Genomic DNA, 26,251 nt, shown 5'->3' with positions numbered 1-26,251 from the left:
ATTCCCAAACATTCAACATAACAGAAAAGTCTAACAGAGAATTTACACATCTGAGCTTAAACTAATAATTTTGGTATATGTTTTTGCAAGAAGTAAATAGCTTCATGGGAATAGGGAGATAGTGTTATTTTTTTAAGAGATTTGATCTTGGTAAATTCTGAAGTAGTTTTGTCTTGCAAGAAGAGGGCTCCAGAATATATGCCATTTGATTTATAGTGTCATTCCAAATGAAAATTGTGTCACATTGGAAGTACTGATCGAATTCAATTTTTATTTGATTGAGAAATAATAACTGATATTAAGAATGTTGAAATTATTGAGATTCTTTTCACAGGCTAAAATAGTAGGAGTAGTAGTCAGTGACTTACACTGTGAAGGTTATGTGATCTGTACTAGACAAATAATTGTTAAAGATTGTCCTCCTTGGACACTGTGTATTGGGTCAATACAGGCCAGGACATTCAGCAACTTGTCTCTGCTCTCAGGCATGCTATTGCAATACATATCCTTGTCTGCATGGTCCAACTAGTAAGTCTTTCACTAATGGCCCCAACAGGAAATTTTTCCACTTATTTCATTTGGTTATGTCCCAAATGCTGCTAAAAGATAAGAGTAAAATAATACCTTGTTGACTGCAAGCATGAGAATTGCAGTCCCAAACTCTTGCAGATATTGAATCCAATCTACTCTTCAGAAGTACTTCCCATCAGGAACATTTCCTGATAAAATACATTGATTTCAAACTTTCATATCCATGTTCAGAAGTAATGAATTGGTTTGGGTTAAAACTGTAAACAGTAACCGCAAAACAAAGAGTACATCTGACCACTCATAAAAAAAGTAAACTTTTTTTTAAAGCAATACCAAGCAATACCAAAACAAGCTATCAACCTCAACCATTCTGTGATTCTGTCATTCACATATGATGAAACATTTTAGCCAATTTCTGTGATATACGCCTTTAGATAAAGAATGTCAAAGATGTGACTTGTGAATCATGTACATACGTACATATACTGAGAATTTAACAAAATAAGAATTTATTATCCTTGGGCAGAATAGAAGAATAAGTGACTATAAATTGTATATGAGTTTATCCTCATAAATGTTCTCAGGCAGTACACTGACTGCTTAAGGACAGGTAAGAATTAATAATGTTAGAACACAGTCCAGAGGCTGGGCTCTGATGACAGAAGAGAAATATAATAGTTTACAAAGCACATTAGCATGGCAAGAGTCTAATTTAAATTGGAATTCTTTTCCACTGTATCTTCCAGCTGTATTGACCAAAAAATAAAATGAAGTTGCATCACTATGAAGTTTGCCTCCTGGCTGCATTTCTGAAACCATAATACCCCACATCACCACTATGGAACTACATTTTTCTAAACAAACAGCTGAGAAGAGGGAACTATCCTCTCTTTTTTTGTTTCTTGGTATCTTACAGAAATTTTAAAGCCCAGCAAGCCAATATATGGAGCTAACGTCTACCACGTAAGAAGTTACTTTATTTCAATGAAGAAATGAAATGTATCAGTTTCCATAGCACAGATTATACCCAGTTATTTAATAGTAAAAATAATTTAAGTTTCAACTAGATAATATGTGTCAAAAAGAGAAAAAAATGCCCGACACGATTACTTCCCTGAAATGGATAGTATGGTTACTAAAATTTCATCTTTGAAAAAAAAAATCAACAGGTAGACTATTATAAGCAAACAAAAGTCAGGAGCAAGAAGCCAAATCAGAAGCAAGAAGCCATAAGTTACCTCTTCTGCCTGTTCATAGACCTCTATTGCTGCAGTCATACTGGTAGGCAAACACTCTTTTGGCTCCATTTTCTTGGGTTAATCTGCTTGTGTCTTTGTTACCTTCTTCATCAATGTCCCAGAGAACCAAGGTTGCTCCCAAAGGAGCAAAATTTAAGGCAATCTGCCTTCTAATCTCATTTGCAGCACCAGTAATAAGCACTACTTCCCTAGCAAAATTTTTTTTGTATGTGTGGAGGAAATATGAATGAGATGAAAGTCTCAAAGAGCAAAAAAAAGGAAAAATTTGGGGAACTGTAGTGTCTTCAGGATGCTTCTGAAGTTGCACATGATTTCTCAGGCACAAAAATTGCTCTTCTAAACATCCAGAAATATAGTATTTTACTGGAACATCAAAACACTGAGAGGTTGACTAAAAAATGGATTGACTTTTAAAGAGCTAGTTCATTTACACTTGTCTTCTGCACAAATATGAAATATAACTAAAGACTTGTTTTGTGAAAGCTGTCAGCTTCCTATTAGTAGGATTAAAGAAAATAGCTTCTACTTAATCCTGCATGCTTGCTATTTCAGTTCTCAGCTTCCACAGAGGTTTCTCAAAACACATTCTATACATGTATGTGGCACTGTGTATAGACTATTTCGTTTTTAAAGCAAATTGATATTAGCTGAACAGAAAAGTACTGAAAACACTGGGGTGATATCAACCTTAGAATGGAAGGTGTCTTCTTTAGCAGAAAATGTGCCTTGCAATTTCAGAGTAAGCAATAAAAACTTACCCACACAGTGCATTTTCCAGCAACGCATGGCTGAAATCAGATAGTATGTTTTGAATTGGGAGCACATTAGCAAATATACAGGACAGCATGGTGTTTTGATCTTTGAGTTCCATCCTGCCCTTAGACCATTCCATTTCTTTTGCTTTAGTTTGAAGTGTACCATCCTTTTAACAGCAAGGACTACATTACTGAGACGTTTCAGTTGCATATAGTCAAATCAGATAAAAATGTAAAACTCTATTTTGAATTTTGTATTTACATGAGTATCACTCAAAGGCCAACAAGAAGGAAATCACCTGATAACCTCAACAGCGCAATAAACCTAAAAAAAAAAAAAAAAAAGAGAAAGCTTTCATAGCAACATGGCTATGAAAGCATCAAAAGGTAATCCTGGGTCTAGTGGTTAGCCCTTCCTCAGCTGCCACGTTTTGGGCAAAGTTGCCGCTGCCTCCCAGGGCTCTGCAGCACCTGGCTGCCCTTTCAGTGGTGCCAAATGAAAAATTCTCACCAGGTAAGCAATAATAACTCTCCAGGCTATTAATAAGATTTATAATCCTCCAGCACTGTCTGCCAGATTGAGATAGGGAACGATATGCTACGCGAAGCTAATGACAGGCAATAGGTACTTTGCTCTGGTCCGACCCATGGCCCAAGTGGACCATGCTGCCCACAACTCCCAGGTGAAAATATACCTGCAACAGGCACCAAACTCGCCGCTCACCCTGGCCTCGCCACCCACCGCCCCACGGTCACCCAAACGAGTCAGCTGAGCTACGAAGTCACCAGTTTCTAAAGATGAGGGGGCCAGGGCTGGCTCGCTGCTGAAATTAGCCTCCACGGCCAGCGGGCTGTGTTGCTGCGTTGTGCAGCTCCGGTGCTGCATCACCATCACCGTCCCTCCCACCTCCTGCCAGTTCCAAACATGGAGGTGGCAACTGCTCTTGGCATCTCACCTGGGACTTGAGGAAAGTCCTTTCCAAGGAGTTTGAAAGAAAGTGCTGTCTTTCCTTCCCCTGCCGCTACTTTATTGCAGCTATGAAATTAAATACTTGTTATAACATAAATCACTGTTCTCCAGCTTGCTCACTTACTGGAATGGGCATGAAAAGGGAAATATTGATTATGAATGTCTCCCTAGAAAACAGTGAAATCACCTGATTAGCTTTGTTTCATGCCCTTAAAAAGATAGTTATTGTCATCATTTTTTTCCCATCAGTTTTCATACATATATTATCTAGCTTTAAGCCTGCAGTCCTGCACCACTGTTGTGTCAATATTTTTTTACTGGAAGTGGAATATTGAATAAAAAGTCATGTTCCTAGTCTTTGTCCATTCTTTGGCCTAGAAGAGTGTGCTTTTCCTTTTAAAAGTTCTTGGTTTCTCATGAGCATTGCGACATCTTCCAGGTATTACTTATCTAAAAGGCAAATAAAGAGAGGCTATTTATTTGTTACAATTTGCATTTTGAATAAGCAATAAGAAAAGTCTTATCTTGCTTATAGGCAAGCTACAGAAGGAAAGAATTTGAATGATAGAGTCATGGTGTACTCTGGTCCCTGCATTTATGTTGTAAGTATATTTCAGATTTCAAATTATAATTTATGGAGGGACATGAGACAGTTTTCATTTCAGCTGGTAAAAGACTGAAACTCATTTAACTCATACAGTTTGATGCAACTTACATCAAGACATACGGTGGAAAATTCTACACCATCAATGCTAACAATATTTAGAGGGAGGTTATTTACTCTTATGTGCAACTACCTGTATATTGTATATTCTATTCAGTTTCCAGCGAAAGGTGTTATGGAACCATGCTCATTACGACTGGAAGCAGAGCTCAAAGCCTCAGTGACCCGCGGCCCCAGACAAGGAGCTAACCAACGCAGGGCAAGTGGGAAAAGTAACTAGAGGAAGGCGTGTGTAGTAATCAGTAATTGCAACTGCACCAGGTTACAGGGAAGGCAGAGGGAAATGCTTCAGTGATGAACCCCTGGCTGTGAAACAAAGAAGAGCTGGCTGGTTATTAGGACAACGTTTCAAGGTAAACTGTGTCCGTAAGGAATTCTGTTGCAACCAGCATTTTGCAAGCCATAAGGCTGCCAGTGGGAGGATCCTGTTTCCAAAGCACATGCATGTATAAGTATGTAACCACATAACTTTCCTGCTCCTATGCTGAACAGACACAAGAAACTGCAAGGTGTCATTTCATATGGCTCAAATGATAAGTAATAGTTTGGATATCTAAATTCAAGACTCCAGCATGGTAAGAGGGCTGCAGCTCTTTGTGAGCTTTGGGCATGGTGGGCACGGTAAGTAACAAGGAAGTCTGCGGACAGCAGTGTATTTAGGATAGGTGACACTCCACCAGCTACATTTGGTGGCTCTTGTTCAGATTTGTTTCAGTGTTTGTGAAATGAACCACCACTGGGACTTCTGTTTTGTAAAACATTTGGAAAGCATGAGTATGTATAGATTTTGTCCCAGTTTTGTCCCAATATTTCAAAATGTTGAATTTCGTTGTCAAACAGAAACTTACTATTTTGGCTGCCAGATGTGCAGTAACTCTTGTATAGACCAAAAGTTGCTTTTTGTAGAGTGAACATCAAATCGCTTGTACCAAAAGCTCAACTTCTAAGTGATAGTAAAAATACAGTAACAAAATTGTCTAAAACCACTGGACTGCACTGAAAAATAAATGGTGCCACAGCCAAGGAAGCCATGCAAGCAGTGGTATGAAAAATGTTTTTATTATTTACCTTCTGGAAGCATGCCTTCAGGTGGCTGGCATTAATTTTCAGCTTAACAAAGGTATTAAATAAAGGAAACATGATAAATTTATGAATTGACTGTGCTGTATATCAAAGGTAAGCCACTGACAAGATCAAGTACAGAAATAAAGAACCACACAACCGAGAATACCTAAAACTGAGAGTACACCAGCATCTCTGTGCACCTCTTGTGTATTTGTATATACTCCATGTAATGAGACGTTTTAGCAAGCGTAGCAGACCTATAAAATAAATCATTATTCTGCTCTATTAAGTATGTGAGAACTGGTCAAACACACTGATGCTAAAGTCTGCCCACATAGGGACAGAAGGCTCTTTTCAGCTTTTAATCTGGTGTAAATCCGCTGGCACACTTACAGTTGCCAGGGTGATAAAGAGTACCCAGTTTTCCAGTATGCAAATGTTTGCTGTGATACCCTGAAGTGTCAAAACAGCCATAGGCCATGCAAAGTAAGTGCAAGTGTTACTGATTTTATCTAGCTCTTCATTGGCTGTGGAGATTAGAGGTGGGGAAATGGTCTCCTTTAGCAAGCCAGCTGGGCCTTCCAAATAGTTTTGGTCGACTACACCTTGACTAGTGTCTTTATGTGACTGAACAGTCAAAGAAGCTTAGCTGTGTGAAGGTGAACTGAATGCTACTGAGATGTATCTATGCCTCTGGGCTGCAATTTGTATTTTTAATTTTTTTAAATGTTATTTTTACTTCTTTACATTTTATGCTTTTTATTACATTTTACATTTATTACTTTTTTACTTTTATATTTTAATATGTTATTTATCAGTTATTATACATGATAGCTTTTCATAACTAATTATGCAGCAATATATTAATAAAACATTCATGTATTATCACTACTTACAAATACAATATCAAAAAGAAAAAAATATTTAGTAGAATGAGATTAATAAAGTGGTTGATGCATAATTATTTTATTGGATAGCTGAATGACTTTTGTTTGTATATATCTTTCTAAAACTTAATATAAATCATTCATATGCTGTAATAAGATGTGCCAAACAAAAAACTCAATAAATACAGACAAATTAAAGGATATTTTACTACTTTCCGACAAAATGCATTTCTACAGGTTGTAGTAGTGCTTTAGACGTCTGCTGAATTTGTGGAAGAATTTTATTTCAGATATTCAAAAGCAGTTTAATATCATGTCAGTGCTAACAACTAATGCAGTTGTGCAGACTGTGCAGTAAATAACTTGTATTCATACATTTGAAAAGGTAAAAAATCTAAATACACCTAATGCCTACAAATATGAACTATTTAACACCCATAAGGATTAGTGAGGTAAAAGAGATTTCTGTGGGTTACTAATATTAAGTGAACTGAAATTGTTAACAGAAAAAAGTTCACGTTTATAAAGGCCTGGACAGGAAATTTCTAGCTTTTGCATGCCATACTGAATTTAGCCATATGACTGACTTTTAAGAATAATCCAGTGTGGGACACAAGCTGAAATATGAGAATACCTTATTACGCAGAATATCTGACAACCATAACTCTCTGGCCCCTCTTTAATAATTTGAGCTTCCAAAGGGGCAGGGAGGACTAAACCTGCCCCCAATGTCTGCGTTAAAGAGTACTCTTGATCGCTAGGGGTCAAAAGTGTCAGACTGAAATATCACCAGAATGCTAAAATTCAAAGAAATCAAAGCAGTGTTTTTATTAGTTCATCACAGTGAAATGAAATCTTCAGCACAAACTTAATGTATGGCAGGTTTCTCTTGCATTTGTGGATATTATTTCTAGCAGCTTTGACTGAAACTATGGACTACAACAGAGCACTCATGAGGGAACACACTTTGCAGTGAACCTGATCATTTGTACCTCAGGATGAAGTTGGTCACGGGAACCAGATGTATGTCCTATAGATGAAGAGGAAAAAAGAGTTCCAGCTCTCAAAACTCTAATCTTGTATCCTGAATCAAAGCATGAGATGTTTTCTTTCCAAGGAGTAGCAGAGAGCAGAGAGGATCTCTTGTCATATAGTTAGCCATATTAATTTAATTTTCAGCCCAAGTGTTGACATGAAAGCTATGAGTAGCTGTACAACATTGCTGGGGCATGATCCAAGAGATATGATAATTACAGGCCATTGCAGCCACAGGAGAATTTGTATTTCTTATAGGCATTGAAAAAAGACTGCTCTAAAGAAAATCCTCAGCTTGTGAATTCCAGCTATCCTATTCTATGGCTGATGAACATCAACCTACAGAGATATATCATCTTACATCTTTATAGCCATATGGGTACCATTCTGCAGGTCTGAGCATGCCATAGGCATCTTCAAAGCTTGTGTTCATCTGCATTTACCACTAACCCTGCAGGTCGTTAATGCTCTGCCAGTTTGTAATTATAAAGTTGGTCATGATGACTGAGAAAATGCTTGGGGTATATACTTAACCAGCACCAAGTTTTTACTCCTTGTGTCCTGGTTGTATTCAGATATAGTAGCTATGATCATGTAATCATATCTTGTCTAAGTTACCCAGGGCACTAATATTTGTAAGCTGCCTAACTTCAAGAAAAATTATTGTTGATGATATAGTTTTCTGAGAAAGCAGGCGAAAAGCACAGAGCTTGGGATTACAGCGCCTAAAGAGACTTAAGGATTTAAGCTACAGATCCTCAAATCCTAGAAACATTGCAAAAAAGCTACTGTTTACTATACTTTTCACAAGGGAGAAAAGATAAGAATCTTGGAGACAGGTACGAGGCAAGTGAGTAAAGGACGAAATTATAAAGTTCTCCCTGGTACACAGGCAGGTGAAAAAGAAAATCCACTGGTTCCACTTCCCAGTGTGAAATAGCCATATCCCCCAGGAGGAGAAGCTGTAGAGAAGAATGATGTCTTCTGCTCATTTAAGCTGTTTACTTATGTAGTCTGACCAGTTCTTTCTGACAAGCAGTATTCCCTGACTCCAGCTTAAGAGGAAGAGCTCTGAAATTATTTATGACTATGAAATTACATATTCTTTTCTCTTTTTAATCCTTCTTAGCTTGCATGGTAAGTAAATTCTAGTTCAGCAGGATTGGTGTTTAGTTGCACATAGGTATAATGCACACTTGCATTTGGATGTACTCCTGAAGAATTTGTCTTTCTTTCTGTATACTGAAAAAATGAGTTCAGATAATAGTCATAGAAGTGCTGAGGACTGCAGAAATGCATTCCGTAGCCTAGCTGAGCCTGACCAAAGAGCACCCGTTACGCCACTTTAGAGCCTAATCGTGATGGGTAGAAGGAGGGAAAGACAGTATTCCTGCTCGAGAAGGGCTTTCATTTCGAGATCAGGGACTCCAAGCTGGATTCTAGACTCAAATAATAGTGAGATAATACAGGGAAGTGGACAAAGCGGATGTGTTGCTGGATGTCTGGGCTTTATAGCAGTTGGAGCTTTCTCAAGGTATGATTCCGTGTATATAATGAACTGTAATGGTCAAATAGTCTGAAAGTCACTGAACAGGCAATAATAATGCCAGGAAACAGTGCAACCAGGAGACCAGAACAACTGAAGTGTACTAGCAGTGCCAGAGAGCTACAAAACATCTCCAAGTTGTGCAATAATTTGAGAGCAAATGTCTTCAGTAATGAGAGATATTATTCAGAAAATTATTCTCCAGAGTGCTTCTCTTCACCTACTGCTATGCCTATTTGTTTTGCCTCGGGTTAAGGTTAGTTAGTGGTTTAACTGTCCTTTTCAGTAAAGTATTGAAAAAACTCAATGACAATGATATTCACAATTACACGAAGAAGGAAGACGAGCGGATATATCCACATACTACCAAAATATTTGCCAAGCCTCACTAGTTGATTTAACCTTTTGAAGACCTGTAAGGATTGGTGCTGGGGGAATGGAGTGTGGTAGCTGTGGGTTTAAAAGGCATTTGCAGGAACCAGATGTTGCGAGTGGTCATGACGCTGTGAACGGGTTCCTGTTATGCAGTGCTGCTGAGATTTCTTGGGCGCAAGGGATCACTGAACCTTTCAGAGGGAGAAGCTGTTGCTGTGGAAACTCTCAACCTTGCTTGAGAGAGAGAGACTCTGGTCTCCACCTCAGTTACTGCAGAGAAACTCAGTGTGACTGATACCTGGGTGTGAAACACCTCTATCTCGAGTCTGCTGACCCACAGCTCAATAAGCAAAATTTAAGCATGAATGGGCTCCTACAAAAGTTCTTTGCTTTGCTTTATTTCCACTACTTCTGTTCAGATGGAAGCTGACTTTTTTTTTTTTTTTTTTTTTTTCCTGGGTTGATGGGAAAAGAATGAGTTAATCACATTCTGAGAATCACTTTGTCACATTAACTGTGTTATTAGCTGTCATAGCATGACAACTGTGCCATATTAACAAAAAATAAAATAAGAAATATTCTTCTACGGTGTAGTTTTCTAGATGTAGAAATGTGGAACAGTTGAAATTTCTGGTCCATCTTCCACCCTTGTCAGCTAGTTATTTGCAGAGATGAAAATGTAGAAACCTTTATAAACATAAAAGTCCCACTGTAAAGCCCTTTTATACTGCAGGTCATGAAAAATGTTAGTTTATATGTTCTAAGAAAGGCTTATGTGGCTTATCTTCCTCAACTGATTTTATGAGAAAATCAACCTAATATTTATATTGCTACTGCCATTCTCTCCTGCTCATGAGAGAAAGAAAAACATTATCCAAATAGCTTTTTTTTTAATATTTGCTAGAGACATCAAAAATAATAACTAAGATACGGATTCTCAGAGCAGTTTAAGAACAGTTTTCATAATTCATAATTCTGCAGTTTCAGAATTTGAATCAAAATGAGCTCTGATCTGAGGTGTGTGCACAGATCTAATTGCAGACTTGGAGTGCAATCAATGCTTAGCGTTATAATTTACTAGGAAAATAAAAGGCTGGAAGGATTGTTTGGAGACAATCACTGTTGTGCTAGAGAAGACTGGTGAGAAAGAGAGCAATGGTAGGGAGGCAAAAGGCAAAGGTCATGTGTGCCCTTGCATAGCTACAGACACGGACAACTTTGAAAAGGTTTAACCTGGATAATCTGTGTACAGGGGTATGCCAGCCTTCTCCTTGGGGAAGCAAGGTGGTGTAGTACTTTTAATAAATCATTTAGCACAGTAGCGTACACAGTGATGACTGCTTAACCTTGGAAAATTTCATTGCATGGTTTTAGCGAGGATTACACTAAATGCTCAATTTAGGTAAAGTCACAATCTAATTAAACAATTCAATCGAAATCCCTGCTGGGCTGGTAAAGATTTGTCTGTCAAATATCTTTAAGCTTTTTCATTTTTCCATAGCAACCGTTAACTGGATATGCAACAGTCAGTGTGCTTTAAATGAGGCTGATGGGATTAGTAATTGAATGCTCTAATTAATGATTTACAGCTGTTTTTGTACCCTGTCTGTTGTTTAAAACAATCTTCATGATACTTCTCCACCTTTATAAGGTAGAGTAGTGGACCATAAATGCTATACAATTGGACACTGTAATCAGCACATTCCTGTTGACATGTACTACTTTTTCTAACCCTGTGGGCAGAAAAGGATTACGACCAAAATATTGGAAGTAGAAAACTTAAAGATAGCCACCTAATCTCCATACCTGAGATTTAAAACAGAGTCATTTTTCACTTCTCTGTATAAAATTCTCTTTTCTTTTATGGTTTAAGTCAGAAGGCAGACCTCAGAGTTGTGGCTGATGAAATTACAGCCAAGGCTGTGAGTGGAGAATGACAAGGGGCTTTCCACAGAGAAAGTGGAAATGATGAAGTCTGTGCACTCTCAAAGCAGCTGCTTTGGGAGAGAGCAAAGAACAGGCTGCAAAGCTTAGCCAGGTAGAGGGGTCTCTTTGGTAATGCTTGTATCACCCACCTGGGTGGGAATTGAAGAGAAGCATCAGTACTTTAAGACCTTGAAAGGGAACTGGTTGCATTCTTCCCCATGTGACTTTTTAGATCCCACTTCAGTGTGTTAAAGGCCAGACATGTGGTACGCTCCTCAGCGTTGTCCCAGAATGCCTGGGAAATGCATTACCTGGGCCAAATAACTCATATCAGGTATTTCTTTATACTGAAAGCAAGCTAGGACTAAGAAACTTAAGAAATATTTGCCTTTGAAGTTGCAAATTCTGAGATGTTCCTTGCAGCATGATGAGGAATCTTGCTGTTTGTGCCCAGCTGAGCTCTCTAGTTCCTGAGGAAGACAGTTTTAGGGGAAGTTTCTGTGGTGTTGAAATGTATACATAATATACATAAATTGTGCTGAATAAGAGGTATTCTGTGAATTTATTACTTTGTCTTACAAGTAGGCATCCAAAGCCATCCTTAGTGTTAGGGAGGCCCTTATACACCATATATTGAAGTTTGGTTTTTGAATTAACTTTTGAACTAACTTTCCAAATTAAAATGAGTCAGTGCATATTTAGAGTCTATGTTAGTCACAGCTTAATAATATATATATTTCAGTATATTAATTAGAACATGCTTCTGTTCTTATGAAGTTTCTATCTTGGGAAACATTATCTGAAACAGTTAACATTTATGTTATAATTGTTTTTGTGATAAAATTATAAACAATTACAAAGTAAATTATAATAATTATAAGTAATCATGAAGTAATTATTATAACAATGTTTTGGAGTTATTTATATTTATTGTAAATCATACTGCATATTAAATTTAATTTACCAGGTAAAAGCCAGGAAGTTCAAAGTTATGCTGCTCCTAGTTCATAAAATATATCATCTGCGAAGGCACAAAAAAAGAGATAGGAATGGCATTGTGACTTTCCCTTATCATATTAAGATTCAAACTTAGGTTTTAAGGCAGAGCTCCAGCTGCATGCTGTTTTGTACTCAGAAATCATTCTGTTCATTGACTTATCTCTCCCTTACGATTTGCTCCCCTCTGTGAAATTCATTTAATTCAGGAAATCCTTTTTTTCCCGCTTCCTTCTTCTAATTAGTTTCTATTACAAAGCCCAACTCATCCTTGTCTCAGTCTCAACGAGACCATCTTTCTCTTTCTTGTGTTCCTAATGCAGAGGCGCTAATCTTTTTGACTGGTCTAGACCTGCCCACCATTTGTTCATATTCAGTTTCTGTTCAGTACTACTAACCACTGTTTAGTGTTCAAACCAATGATATCATGTGTGATCATACTCTGAAATACTAAGTACTCTGTGAAGATGCCAAGAGCAATGATAAAAGACAGAGGAAGAAAATTTAGGTTAGTTTTGTTGGTCTCAGGGTGACATTTCTTCCTTTAGAATATTCTTGGAATTCTCTTTCCAGACTCCAGACTTTCCTCTTTTCTACTTTTATTTCCATAAAGCAATACAACTCTCTTCATAATCACAGAATCACAGAATGACTGAGGTTGAAAGGGACCTCTGAAGATCATCTAATCCAACCCTTCTGCTTAAGCATGGTCATCTAGAGTGCATTGCCTAGGATTGTGTCCAGATGGCTTTTGAGTATTTCGAAGGATGGAAACTCCACAGTCTCTCCAGGCAACCTGTTCCAGTCTCTGTTACCCTCACAGTAAAGAAGATTTTTCCTCATGTTCAGATAGAACTTCCTGTGTTTCATTTTGGGCCCATTGCCTCTTATCCTGTCTCTGGGCACCACTGAAAAGAGGTTGGTTCCATCCTCTTGACACCCTCCCTTCAGATACTTATATATATATTGATAAAATCCCCCCTCAGTCTTCTCTTCTCCAGCTTTCTCAGCCTTTCCTCACAAGAAAGACACTCCAATTCCGTAACAATTTTACTAGCCCTAAACTGGACTCTCTCCAGTAGCTCCATTATGTCTCTCTTGTACTGGGAAGCCCAGAATAGGCACAGTACTCAAGATGTGGCCTCACCAGGGCTGAGTAGAGGGGCAGGATCACCTCCCTCGACCTGCTGGCAACAGTCTTCCTAATGAACCCCAGGATACCATTGGCCTTCTCTGCCACAAGGGCACATGGCTGGCTCATGGTCAACTTGTCATCCACCAGCACTCCCAGGTCCTTCTCAGAGCTGCTTTCCAGCAAGTCAGCCCTAGGAGGCTGTTATGGGATACAGTGTCAAAAGCCTTGCTGAAGTCAAGGTACACAATGTCCGCTACTCTCCCCTCATCTACCCAGCCAGTCATTCCATCAGAGAAGGCTATCAGATTGGTTAAGCAGGATTTCCCCTTGGTGAATCCATGCTGGCTACTCCAGGGATGGAGATGAGGCTGACAGGCCTGTGTTTCCTTGAGTTCTCCTTCTTGCCATTGTCACTCGAGTGACACTAGCTTTCTTCCAGTTCTCAGGCACCTATCCTGATATCCAGGACTTTTCAAAGGTGACTGACAGTGGCCTAACAATGATATCTGCTAGCTCCCTGTGCACATGTGGGTGTATCTCATCCATGTATGCCCATAGATTTGTGGGAGTTTGCTTAAATGATCTCTCACTCAATTCTCCTCCACCAAGGGAAAGTCTTCCTTTTTTCCAGACTTCTTCTTTTGTCTCCAGGGTCTGGGATTCCTGAAGGCTGGTTTTAGCAGTAAAGACTGAAACAAACAAGGCATTTAGTATCTCTACCATCTCTGTATCCTTTGTTAGCAGGCCTCTGTCTCATTCAGCAGCAGGCCCACATTCTCCCTAGTCTTTTGTTGCTGTCTTTGCCAGATTAAATTCTAAATGGGCTTTGGCCTTCCTAGTCCCATCTCTGCATGCTCGGAAAAATGTCCCTATGTTCCTTCCAAGTGGCCTGTCTGTTCTTCTACCTGCTGTACGCACCCTTTTCCTGTTTGAGTTTTGCCGGGAGCTCTGTGTTCTCTCATGCAGGTCTCCTATTCGCTTTGCTGGACTTCTTACTCATACGGATGCAGTGCTCTTTAGCTTGGAGGAAGTGAGACTTGAACATTAACCAGCTCTCTTGGACCCCTCTTCCTTCTAGGGCTCTAACCCCTTGAAGAGGCCAAAGTTTACTCTCCTAATGGCCAGAGTTGTGATCCTGCTTTTTGCCCTGCTGCTTCTTTGCAAGATGCTGAATTCCACCATTATAACCTTGCTCATGAAATGACAGTTCCAGGAATGTATTGTGAGGAGAAATTTAGAGGACATTCTCAGAACTTTAACCTATAGTAAGATGTCTTTCTACATCTCTCAGCAGACCCTATCTTTAATATTTGTTTTCAGTCATGGTTTCATAAAGGGGACTTCAGTAAACCTTGCATGTTTCACTGGAGCATTTTGAGCTGATTCTACCTGAAATGTTAATTACTGCAAATGTTAGAATGCTTTAGTGTTAGATAGCCCTTGGCAATGGCATAACGGAAAGCTGTAAGATAAGAAATTCCATGATAACAGAAGGAATTACATCTTATTCTATTTCGCATCTTTTAGATTATAATTATTAAAGTAAGATAATTTATGATTGTTCAGAAATGTTTTAAATTATAAAGGAAGAAATGAAGACTACTCAGCTTTGCTCTATTATTCAGACAGTTAAAGTCTCTTCCCCTCATCCATGTACATTGCCACATGCCTGGAAAGTCTGAGAAGAGACTCCTTACTCCTCCCCTTTCCTTGTTTTTCACTTCTATATTGGGCTGCATGTATATATCCCAGTTAGATGGTCCTTTTCACTATATAAATTATTATGAATTATAAGGTTCAGTAGATCAAAACACTCCATTCTGCAAAATATACCAGACTGTTGGGAATTTTCTTCCTAACTAAATCAAAAAAAGTGTGTTAACTCTGAAGGATGGGTGACAATAACAGGTAAACCCTTTGACTTTTGCATCATCAAAAAAAGTGCAGCAATGTTTATTTTAGTTAGAGGACTAGCAAGACTTTCTCTTGACTGAAGTAGAGGTAAATAAGTTTTAGGGAAAAGAAGTGAATAGATGTTGAAGATTAAAGGTGAAACTATGTTATTTTAGTTTGGATCTGGAGTGTGCTTTTGAAGCAAATCTGCTGATCATTCCCACTTCCCCTGCTCTGGTCTGCATTGAAGAACAACCTCAGACTCTCATCAGACTCTCAACCTCTTTCTGTCTTCCTTTTGGGTGAAACTAAGCAGGATGATGTATTTCTGGAGCCCATTTGGTGCACTGCATCTACTAGTGGGCAGGTGATATTGTGGAGTAAGAACGGAACAAAGAGTTTTCCTGTGGTTGGTGAGCTTGAAGGGAAAATGATAGGGAACCCTGAGGAGGCTACAGGGTTTGGACAGACATCTGTAGTTTTTATCTTTTAAAATTTGGTATCATCCTGTTGTACAGCAGGAACAGGAAAACAGGTGACCTACTTTTTGCTGAAGAAAAATGAATGTCTTGCATTTTGTCAGGTATATATTTAGCAGAATTTTGGCCTTTTCAAGTCATTTATATCATCCTTTCAGGGCCAAGCCAGAAATCATCACAACTAATTGTATGTGGTTAGGCTTTTCAGTCCGTATTTAAATGCCTAACTAGTGAGCCTGATTTTTTAGTAGGTCCTATGAACCCAGAAGATCCCATTGACTTGAAGTTACAGTCAGACCCTCAAGATGCCCTTTGTGTCAATAGATATTACTACGCAAAATTCAAATAGGCTTCAATAACCTACTCGGCACCTGGGCAACCGTTAAGTCCTTAAGACAAATCCTCAAGCCAGAGCTACAGATGCAGTTAGACAGCTAGCTGCCATGAACTAGTTATACTTAGGTATCTAAACAGCTTTGAGGACTTTGACCTCAGGAACATCAAATACTAAATCTGTAATTTTGTAAATCTTGCTCATATGTCCTGAAATTTTTGCCAGTGCCAGTGGCTCAAGTGTTTGCCATCATGTTACTGTAGGTTGGAAGCAACAGGTACCAGCATGTGGGAGAAGAGTGCTTACAAACAACTGCTTTCGGAGGGTGCGAGGATAGTCACACAGAACTATCAAAGGGGCCATCCACGTAAGCGCCAAACGATCTATCATGTTAGTGAGGAGTTTTCTACTTGTTCTCAGATTTACCTTTGTTGTTTGTCTACAACCCTTGGTTTCAAACAGTACTGACTGGCAGAGCTTCCTGAATTTCAGTAGTGCTGAGGTGATTCATACAGCTGAGGAGTCAGACATAAAGCTGTTCCATGAAAAATCATTTATCAGATGCTCTGCAAAATTGGATTTGTGAAATTTTTAATGCAGTTTTTGATGGTCCGTTTATTTTGCAAAACCTAACTTACTGCTTTTTCAGTTAGTGTTTATAACTTAAAGTCCAACTGTACAACTCTATTTTGGGTGGATGTAAAAAGTACAACTAAGACGGGACACTGTGTTGTGCACTGGAGAGACAATTTTAATGTTTTAAGTGAAATACTCTCATGTATTTCTTCATGGGAATTGTCTAAATACAATCAATTATAAATTTAGGCTTTAAATATTGATTCTGCTAATTGGTTAAAATAAGAACAGTCAAAGCAGATGTAGTTATATCCTCTTTAGAGTATATTCATTACTCTAGTATTTTAAGAAACTGAAAAAAAATAAAGAAAAATCTAATTCAGCTGTTGTGTGTGCAGTACAAATTCTGTAATTATGGAGAAAAGAGTTTGGCAATGTTACTGTAATTGTTTAGTGTCAAGAAAACATGATATGATTTGATTAAATGACTGGTAGAAAATAACAAGCATTTCAATATTTATGCAGTTAGGACGAAGAATTTATTGTATATACAGTTACACAATTCTACTGTAGATGTAGATGTCCTGTTTAAAGAAAATGAATACAGTAATCAAAATAGTTTTAGCATGGAACTACAATACAGACTTGAACTTGACTAAACCAGAAGTAGTTATTTGTCTTAAAAGAATACAGAACCTTAAACAATAGATTGCAGGTTGCATCATTTACTAGGACAGTAAAAAACTGTACAGTACAAGCAACACATTACAATAAGTTATGACCAATAAGGCAGTCTCTCTCATTTAGGACAAAAGGGATAAAAGGGGAAGGTACTAAAATCTCATAAATCCGCCATATCTTTTTTCCATCTCTGGGATCTCTTTGGAATAATTTTCCCCGTCTTCTTCTGAAGGGAGAATAGAATCAGCAAAGCGCTTAAGAAACCCACCGTATCGTTTCTGGTAATCCAGCCACCATTCTGGCCTGCCCACTCTTCTCATGAAACCACCATATCTCTTCTGCAGCTCTTTGGCTTCATCTTCCAATTCCGGACTGCGCTTTACACTTCTCATGAAACCTCCATATCTTTTGCTGATGTCTCCGTCGTTTTCATTTATTTCTCGATAATGTCCAACTTCAGGGTTATCCCCTGTTCCTAGAAGCTCCTTCAGGAGATCAGAGGAATTAGCCAGGGCATCATCATTTGAGTCTTTCTTCATAAATCCTCCATACCTCTTAGCCAGGATCTCTCCTCCATTAGCTTCCTCCTCTGGTTCCACCCGATAGAGCTCATCCATTTTCTTCATGAACCCCCCATATCTTTTCATGAAGCCTCCATACTTCTTTGCAAGCAAATGGTTCTCATCCAGCTCCTTCTTGTCTCCAGGAGCAATGCTGCCGTCCTCAGAAAGATCCAGTTTTGTCAGCTGCAGAACCTCCTTGCAGGTCTCCCAGACTTTGGCAGAAGGCAGCTTTCCTTCACATTCTAGTGTACATGCCTGAAAAATGGATGTGGTTTACTAAGAATGATTTAATAATATGTACTTCACTGTCATCTTGTCTTAGCTTTTCTTGTTTTCAAAAGGCCATGAGCGAGCCTTTTGCACTGGTGGGCTGGAAGGACTGCCTATCATGAACAGCTTGTTTCATAACTGTTTATTTTGAAGTTTTTTGTATTCTTCTGTAAATAGATGGCTATATCCACTCTAAGAGACAGAACACTAGACAAGACAGATCATGAGTCCTATCCCTCATGCCAGGCCCTATGGTCCTATTTTAAAAACACCACACACCCGGCTTCTGTACTTCCCTTCTTGCTTGGGTGCATTCCTATGAAGTCCTGTAATTATTGACAGGAAGTTAAAAAGCAGTTGCTGTTGGTTTCATAGTGAAAGTGTAGAAGTGTACTGGATCTTCATAATTAAAAGTAACATTAATAAATTTTCAGAAAAGATTACTAGGAACATCAAAAGAGAGTATTGTTGCAAAGAAGACAGCTGTACTGTGCTGGTTAGTATCTTTGCTACACTGCATGGCTCTAAAGGCTCTAAATATTTCTATTTTTTTGTCTTCATGGAATAAATCTTTAAAATCTACACCAATTCCAACATAAAAATACCGTTTTTCTTAGGTAGGATCAAACTTTTTTTTTCCTAGTTTGTTATACAAAGTAGTGACCACCAGAAAGAGGGAAAAAATCCCAACCTGTGTTGCACCTGACTGATAAAGACAATTTTTTAGGCTGAAACATAAATTAAGTTTTCAATACCAGTATGCATATCTTATAACTTGTCACATGAAGATAAAGAATGCATATTAGCTACTATTACCCCTACTGTGCCATGGGAATTTATTTCTTGTGAAATCACACTCTCAAGTCATGAAAAGGTGACTCCAGTGTTTTCTCTTCTTGCCTGGGGTTTTCACACCACAATAATTAATTAGTATCTTCTGTGACATAAACATTTATTTTGTCATATGGATTATGTTTCCTAAGGATCTTAATGTGCTCCAGAAGTGTGAGATTAAGTCACAGCACAGTTTGTTATAGTAGGTAGCTGACCAGCTCACAACCTCCGGCCTCACCGATCTGTTGAGCTCTATATTACCTTGAGAAATGTACATATATCTATGACATGATTCCCCTACTACTGAACACAAGACAATGAAAGGTATTTATATATTTTGCAACACAATAACAGTTTATCTATTTTAACTGGTGCTACACATTTACTGCTATATAGTATAGTTATGCCATGAAGAGAACATGCCTCAACTTCAATCTGATTTGGAAATCACGCTAAACCACAAGAGATTTTTTTTTTCCTTTCTCTTTCCATCTCGATTGGTTTAAGCAACCTCCTACGTTCAAATGAACATGTCACCTCATATGTATGAATGATTTGCTTACAGCTTACAGATACAATAAAATAAAATCAAGCAGCTTTGCTAGATGCTAGTTTCTAGAAACATCTGTTTTTAAAAAACTGTATATTATAAAAAATATGTGGTATGGCACTTTGCTTCTTTTCTTATTTCAACTGTTAAATGTTGTTACTGAATGGGATATAATAATTCTTTCTTGAGTAACTCCTGAAGATGTACAAGAAAGAATGTTAATATAGACACACTACTCAACATCTACTCTGAAAAGCACATATGCCTCCCCGCAGAAAATCAAACCACCACTTTTTTTTTCCTAGTAAACAGTTAACACTGAAGCTGAAATATGATTGAAAGCTAATGTAAATAGGAGCACACTGAACTTTGATTTTTTTTGCCAGCTATCCAAAGAATGCCGTTCTTCTGAACCCGCTGTGGTTAACAGCGAGTCCTTGCTTTTGTGTTAAGTAGAGGTATTCAGTGATTCCTAGTTCTGCATAGAATTGGGTCCAGTGCTTCATTTTGCATGTTCTCAAATAGCCGATGCCATCTTAGGAACAAAACTTTTTTGGGACAACTAGACCTGCTGCCAGCGTGACGCCTGATTACACAGATATTTGAGATCAGAAACTGCAAGGTACTGCTGGCCCGTGGCCAAGGGCTCGGCAGCCTCAGTTGCCACCTTCTTCAGGGAGGGCTCAGGCATCCCAGCATTTCACTGGCCCTGACGCTTAAATTTCAAGTGATTTGCCCTGCGGGCATATTTTTAAATACTTTCAATGTCCTTAAAATTACAGATGAAAAAAAGCTGCATTCGGGAGGTTTCTTAGCACGATCTGCCTAAACCTGAAAGGAATATATTTTACGGTGAACGCCAAAAGGGCAGGGGGAGGCACTGCTACTCAAGCCGTGCTTGAACCAGACTTTGCTGTGAGCGCCCGCCAAGTTTTCGGGCAGATGTCTTTCGCACTTTTTCAGCCGGAAAACCGCGAGGGGTGACGCGGGTCAGCGCGCCCCGGCCGCCCGCTCCCCGCGGCCGCTTACCAGGGGGTGGACGTCGGCGCGGGGTCCGAGGCGGTAGGCGCAGGCGGCGCAGTCGCGGCCGCAGTCGGCCCGCGCCCGCAGGAGCAGGCAGGCGCCGAGCGCCAGCAGCGAGCAGCCGAGCCTCAGGAGCCGCGCCATGGGGCTGCAAGAGAGGAGGTCAGCGCCGGCCGCCGCCCTGCCCGCCCCCGCGGCTGCCCGCGGGTGCGCGGCGCCGGCCGCTTGAGCCGAGTCCGCGGTCACGGGCAGCTCCGCTTAACTCGCGCGCTTTCGGAGCCAAGGCGCTTGCACTGGCCGCCCGTGCGATCTGCACGGCCGCAGACCTAGCTCACAGACCCGCAGCGGAGCGTGTCCCCGCTCGCGGCCCCCCCGTAGCCACCCGGCGCGACAGCGAAGCTTGCAACGAGACGCCGCTTCGGCGCGCAGGGCCGCAGCCCCAGCGGCTCGCCGGCGGCACCCCGTCCCCGCCAGCCGCCCCGTCGGGGCAGCGCACTCACACACGGGCTTGCTCGACGCGCTGCGGGTCCTCGGGAGCGAGCGGCGCCTTGCCGGGGTCCGGTCCGCGCCTCCGCTATTTATCGAAAGGCGAAGCAGCCTGCGCCGCCGGAGAAACTCCGGCGGGGGAGGGGGGGGAGGAAATAACGCGGGGGAAGGGAGGAAAGATAGCCCGCGGCGGTTATCAGCTCCGGTAAATCTTAGAGGAGCCGAAGGGCTGGGGCGGCCGGGGCCGAGCGGAGCGCGGCGGCGGCGGGAGCCTGCGGGCCGGCAGCGCCGCTGCGGAGTCGGAGCGGGGAGGCGGCGGGAGCCACTTTATAATTAGTGAAATCGGGCAAAGCGAAGCCTCCCCCAATCGCCGGCGGGCTCCAGCTGACGCAGCGCCGACGAAATCCCCTCGTGGACGCCCCGGCCCCGCCACGGGTGACTGCGACTGGGCGAGTGATGAGACAGAGGGGGCCGGGCGGCGCGGGGGCTCCCCGGGGACAGGCTGCAAGGGGCGGGCGAGGGGCATGGAGGAGCCGTCGCTTGCCATTTCCTTTTTATTACTATTACTTTTTACCCCTGCCCTCTCTGTTGCCCTGCCGAAACCACCAGTGTTTAAGCTTTTGAGGAAATACTCACTGAAGGCTTTGATGCATTCGCCTGACCTCCCTCCCCTGGCCTCACATGTGAAACACTGCACATGGGGAAGCAAGTTTTGCTAGAGTAAGGAGAAGGAAAAGATTTCTGATTTTAAAATATTAAGGTTTCATAAATATGGAGAGTTCTGCCTTGTTTTGACATTTTTCGTGACACAGAAAGCACACATGAAGGAACCAGGCAGAGGCAAAATCCCAAGTAGCTCCAGAAGATCCTCAGCCCAGCAGCTTGGCCGTGTTGCTCCTCTGCTCGATTTGATACCCCGGAGGAGCAGGCTTAGAGCAGTGGCACAGATCCCCAGCACCTCCCGTTCGTAAACGGTCATAGCGTAGCTGTGCTAAGCCTCATCTCTGATTGTCAGGAGGTATCTTCTAATTTTCAGCCTGAAAGTATTTCTAGTTGGTTTATATTTATTTGTCCTTCTCTCAGTACTATCCTTCAGTTCAAAGAACACTTTTTCCCCTCCTGTGTTTCCAGGGTGTAATTGTTTTCCTTCTCAGCCTTCATTTTGCTGAACTGAACAAGTCATGCTCTTCAGCTTTCTGTCTTGAGTTGGGCTCTAGTCATCTAAGTGTTCTCAGCATTTGTCACACTTGGAATTTGCCATTTTTCAGCATGAGTGTTGGGAACTGTGCATAGTATTTCAGTTAAAATTTCATTAGGGCATTAATACATTATTATGTCCCCTGGAGGAGGAAGACACCTCAGTTTATATCTCCTTTGATCTCATTTACTGTTTCTAATGCTGCAGTACATTGGTGTCTCACAGTCATCTTGTGACTGAGATACAGCCAGATCTTTACCCTTCAGAACTAACATGAAATCTAGTACTAGTGCTGTATGGAAATTGCATTTTCTGCCACTTGTTAGTCTTTACATCAGCAATCTGACTCAGATTGAAGAGGCTCAAATGGATGTCTGGATTGTCAGAAATATATCCATTTAAGCCACAGATGTAGCTCTTGTGTATGGATCAGTGCATGTGAGAGGAGAATTAGGCCCTCTGTTTATCCAGTAATATCATCCAGCTTCGTAAGTGAAACCTCAAGAGAAGTGGTAGACATTTTAAAAATCATTGTTGTGGGTGTATTTATGTTAACATGCGAGGAATCTGTATCTGGAGTGAGGAGCTAATTGCCATACCACTGAGTCAGCAGGAATGCTCTCTTGTTCATTCACAGCCTTCTCCTGGGAAGGAAAGTCTCAGCCTTCTTGGCCGGGTAGGGTGGTCAGGGAGGCATTGACTAACTCTGGGGGTGATACATTCAGTGCCTCTAAGGAGGCTCTTTACAAAGAGAGCCTTTTGTCCTGGACTTCATCAGAGAAATCCTCTGGGTCGATTACCGACCCTCTGTTACTGACCTTCAGCCATGCAGCCATTTATTGGCTTGGGGTCAGCATGGTGCTGTGGGTACAGTCAGCATGGTGCTTATTCCTCCTGCAGTGTACATCCCACATCTCCTGTGCTGACGGGCTCCTGCCTTCATAGGTTGCATACAAATGTCCACGCTCAGCCTGCCCACACAGCTACATGCTCTTCCTTGTCCTTCATTACTCTGTTGAATGTTACTCACTGTATTTAATCTGGTAGTGATGAAAACCTAGCCAACACCAGAATCTCACTATGTACAGAGGAGCAGGTAATCCCTGTAGATAATCCAACTCTAATGGAAAAAGGCACAGAAAGAGGAAAGAACAGTGTGTATTAAATGGACAAAATAAAAGGCACATAAAATTCTGTCTAGAAAAGGAGTGATGGAGAGGGTTTTTCTTGCTCTTATGGCCATTGTTGGGAACCAAGGAGAAGGAGAACAGAGAAAGACAGACTGGGTGTGAAATGCGGAGGTGCAGAGAGCCCATAAGGGAGAGAGGAGAAATCTGCACACAGCCACATTGGGCAGAAGATACTCATACATGGCTATTGAAAGCACTATATATGTCCCCCGTTCCTTAATTTATCTGCTTTTCCAGATTCTCTGTTGTTTGAGACTGGTTCTTTTCTATTACAGTTTCTTATCCTAAGTCCTCATGTATGCATTTGTGCCAGAACTGCCAGAGGCTGGGAGTGTGGGGAGCAGGAGGAATGTCCCAACTAGACTTTTATTTTACCCTTTTCCCACTAGATGTAGCCTTTCCTACTTGGATGACTTCTGCTCTTACCTATCTCACAGATTTTTCTTCTTCCTCCTGAAGGATGCTAACATTCACAGAGGGTGACTAACAGTACAGAGGAGGAGTAATTAAAAAAAGAAGATATTTTCTTCAAAAGGTCACTTTTCTTCAGTTTCAGGTGAAATTTCTGCCATTCCCAGTCTGAATTCAATTCTGTGTGGAGAAAGTGAATACTTTGCAGAGAGAAGCTGAAAAATAGGACAGTTTTGAATCCTTGGACAAAATGATACATTAGCAAAAACTACATAACAAAAATTACTCACTGTAAGAGGAGCAGATAATAGTTCCTCAGCCATAGAGGACATAGAGGAGGCACAAACAAACAAGGCATAAAAAGAAAAGAACACTTTTCACAGCAGTAAAAATGAAAACTTGTTGCTCCCTGCTAATTTGGTAATAAGTGTATCCTGGTGCTGATAAAAACTTTGGCTTTCATATAATCCAGAATTATCTCAAGCAACAACTGTTTTCTGTCTGTCATCTAAATATACCAGACAAAAGAAAATTGTTTTTATTACAGTAGTGCTTGCACCCCTGGGACCTTGGTGTTCTAGGGCTTGTCCAGAGTCCCACTCTTAATCTAGGAAAAGGTAAAGAGAAGATGAAATCATCTTCACTTTACTGATACAGAAATGAGCCACATAATTTGAATAACTTTGCAAAGTCACACAGAAAGTGAGTAGCAGAGTTAGATATGAAACCTCTCTCTCTTGAATTTCACGTCAGTATCTTCACCCAAGAACAGCTTTCCTTTCCAAACTATGCTCATCATGCTAATCGAGTTGCTACAAAATCATTAAATGAAGATAAATTTACAGAAATGTGAAATAAGCATGCTGGTAGCACCCCAAGCAACTCCTCTCGTAACACAGAGCCTTTTTGATGGAATCAGAATGAGGAATATAAAACAGCATGCTATGTTGATTGTTTTCTTCAGCTCAGTGCAAAAGGTCACTGCATTTCATAAGACCAAACAGTCAGGTTCCATTTAGTTCAGTTTAAATGGGCTTATTTTTTTACTGGAACGTATGTAGCTGAGATCAGATCTGAGAACAGCATTGCAAGTCCATCCCCCTGTGCCAAACTTAGCATCAAAATAATTTAGAGACGCACAAGATATACATTGCTTCTTTTTAAATATCTTTATTAAATTCTGCTTAATGTGTGTAGATAGGAAATGTAATAGAGAAATACTGAATTATGTGGTCATTATGACATTGTCCACAATGTACCTTTATGGGACAGAGATGTTCCAATGCTTCCCATATCTCTATATATCCCTTGAGATATGTATAGATGTATTATTTAGGTTATGAAGGAGTAAGGAACAAATCAGTGATGCAGGCATGCCTGTTCATAGCTATTGAAAATAATCTTGTATGAAGAACAGGAATGCTAAACTTCTGATCTCAACCAAAGCTGGATCTTAATATTTTTTTCACCTTTAAACAGATTATACACTTTTTAAAAGGCTAAATGTGTGAATATCTAGTTGCAATAAGGAAATAAGAGAATCTTGAAAATGAGAATAGAGCAGAGAAACTTACACTGTTCTACGGAGAGATACGAAGATTCAATTATTGCATGCTTTTCTGTTTCCTCATAGATGCTCATCTATATGTGTACACCCAACTAATTTTGAAATCAGGCCCAAACTGCAGTAAGTAGAAATTGCAGATTAAGTGCAATAAACTGTTCAAAATCTGTATTTATTCTAACAAATGTTACGCTACTCTTTTCAACAAAAGCCAGGATAGGGATATTTGCAATAACAGGAGAATAAAACAGAGTGCTCAGTAGCAAAATACATGCTGATGGAATTTGGACACAATGATTATTATTTGAAACAATACCTACTCCACATGACTGAAGTGATTTATTCTAATTTTTTAATTAAGAAAACACATCTGTGAATTACAAAGGAAGTATTAGATTCCATCTGTGAAAAGGATTGCAGTGTCTAACGCATATGTGGAAGGATTAGCAAAAAATTGTAAATTGGATATTTTGATCACTTCAGTCATATTAAGAAAAAAACAACGAGCAGAGCCTAAGTCATATGTCTGGAGTGCAAGCCGGAGCGTTTTTCTCATTATTCACATTAAAACAGCAGACTTATGGAGCTTTTCTCTCAGCTCCAGTCTCACGTTTTCACTGCTAGTATTTTGTTGCCCAGTTGGGGTGTGCTGTAATCACGCTGTAGCACAGTGTTAGAAGCAAGTTGCCTTTGTAGACTCAAGAGCAGGTGCCTGATGCTTTACATGCAGACAGGGTAAAGGCTGGCTGGGTTCCTTGTGCTCCTCCGGGAGCACAGTTGGTGCTGCGGGAAAAGCAGGGGTAACTTAAATTCCCATAGTCTGGGCAGCTCAGAAGCGTAATTTAGGATGGTGCCAGTGGCTGCTTCAGCAGTTCGATGGAGAGCATTTGAAGCTGAGCATTGAGCACTCTCCTCTCTGCCCCTGCGATGGTCTGAGAATGACTTCTCCAGAGCCTTTGCAGGGCTATGAAGGGATCAGTGAAGGGGCTTGTGTG

General features: G+C 40.4%; 1 protein-coding gene across 1 annotated transcript; it reads right to left on the bottom strand.

The window, feature by feature from the left end:
- Window positions 1-17,002: 17,002 nt before the first annotated feature.
- On the bottom strand, window positions 17,003-21,204 carry PENK (proenkephalin). Its single transcript, XM_085313514.1, has 3 exons — window positions 20,908-21,204; window positions 20,414-20,555; window positions 17,003-17,985 (listed from the first exon to the last, which is right to left on the bottom strand). The coding sequence occupies exons 2-3, from the start codon at window positions 20,549-20,551 to the stop codon at window positions 17,320-17,322; spliced, it is 804 nt and encodes a 267-aa protein (XP_085169640.1). The 5' UTR covers window positions 20,552-20,555; window positions 20,908-21,204; the 3' UTR covers window positions 17,003-17,319.
- Between the last annotated feature and the right edge of the window lie 5,047 nt (window positions 21,205-26,251).

The sequence above is a fragment of the Rhea americana genome, unplaced genomic scaffold, assembly GCF_003343005.1.
Source record: "Rhea americana isolate MKP2758 unplaced genomic scaffold, rheAme1 scaffold_39, whole genome shotgun sequence".
Lineage (NCBI taxonomy): Eukaryota > Metazoa > Chordata > Aves > Rheiformes > Rheidae > Rhea > Rhea americana.
This window is presented reverse-complemented; position numbering and strand designations above follow the sequence as displayed.

Excerpts from the sequence above, each read along its gene's own strand:
- PENK (XM_085313514.1), bottom strand. The coding sequence starts at position 20,551 with ATGGCGCGGCTCCTGAGGCTCGGCTGCTCGCTGCTGGCGCTCGGCGCC. Across the intron at positions 17,986-20,413 it reads GCGCCGACGTCCACCCCCTG|GCATGTACACTAGAATGTGA; the intron begins GTAAGCGGCCGC and ends TCCATTTTTCAG.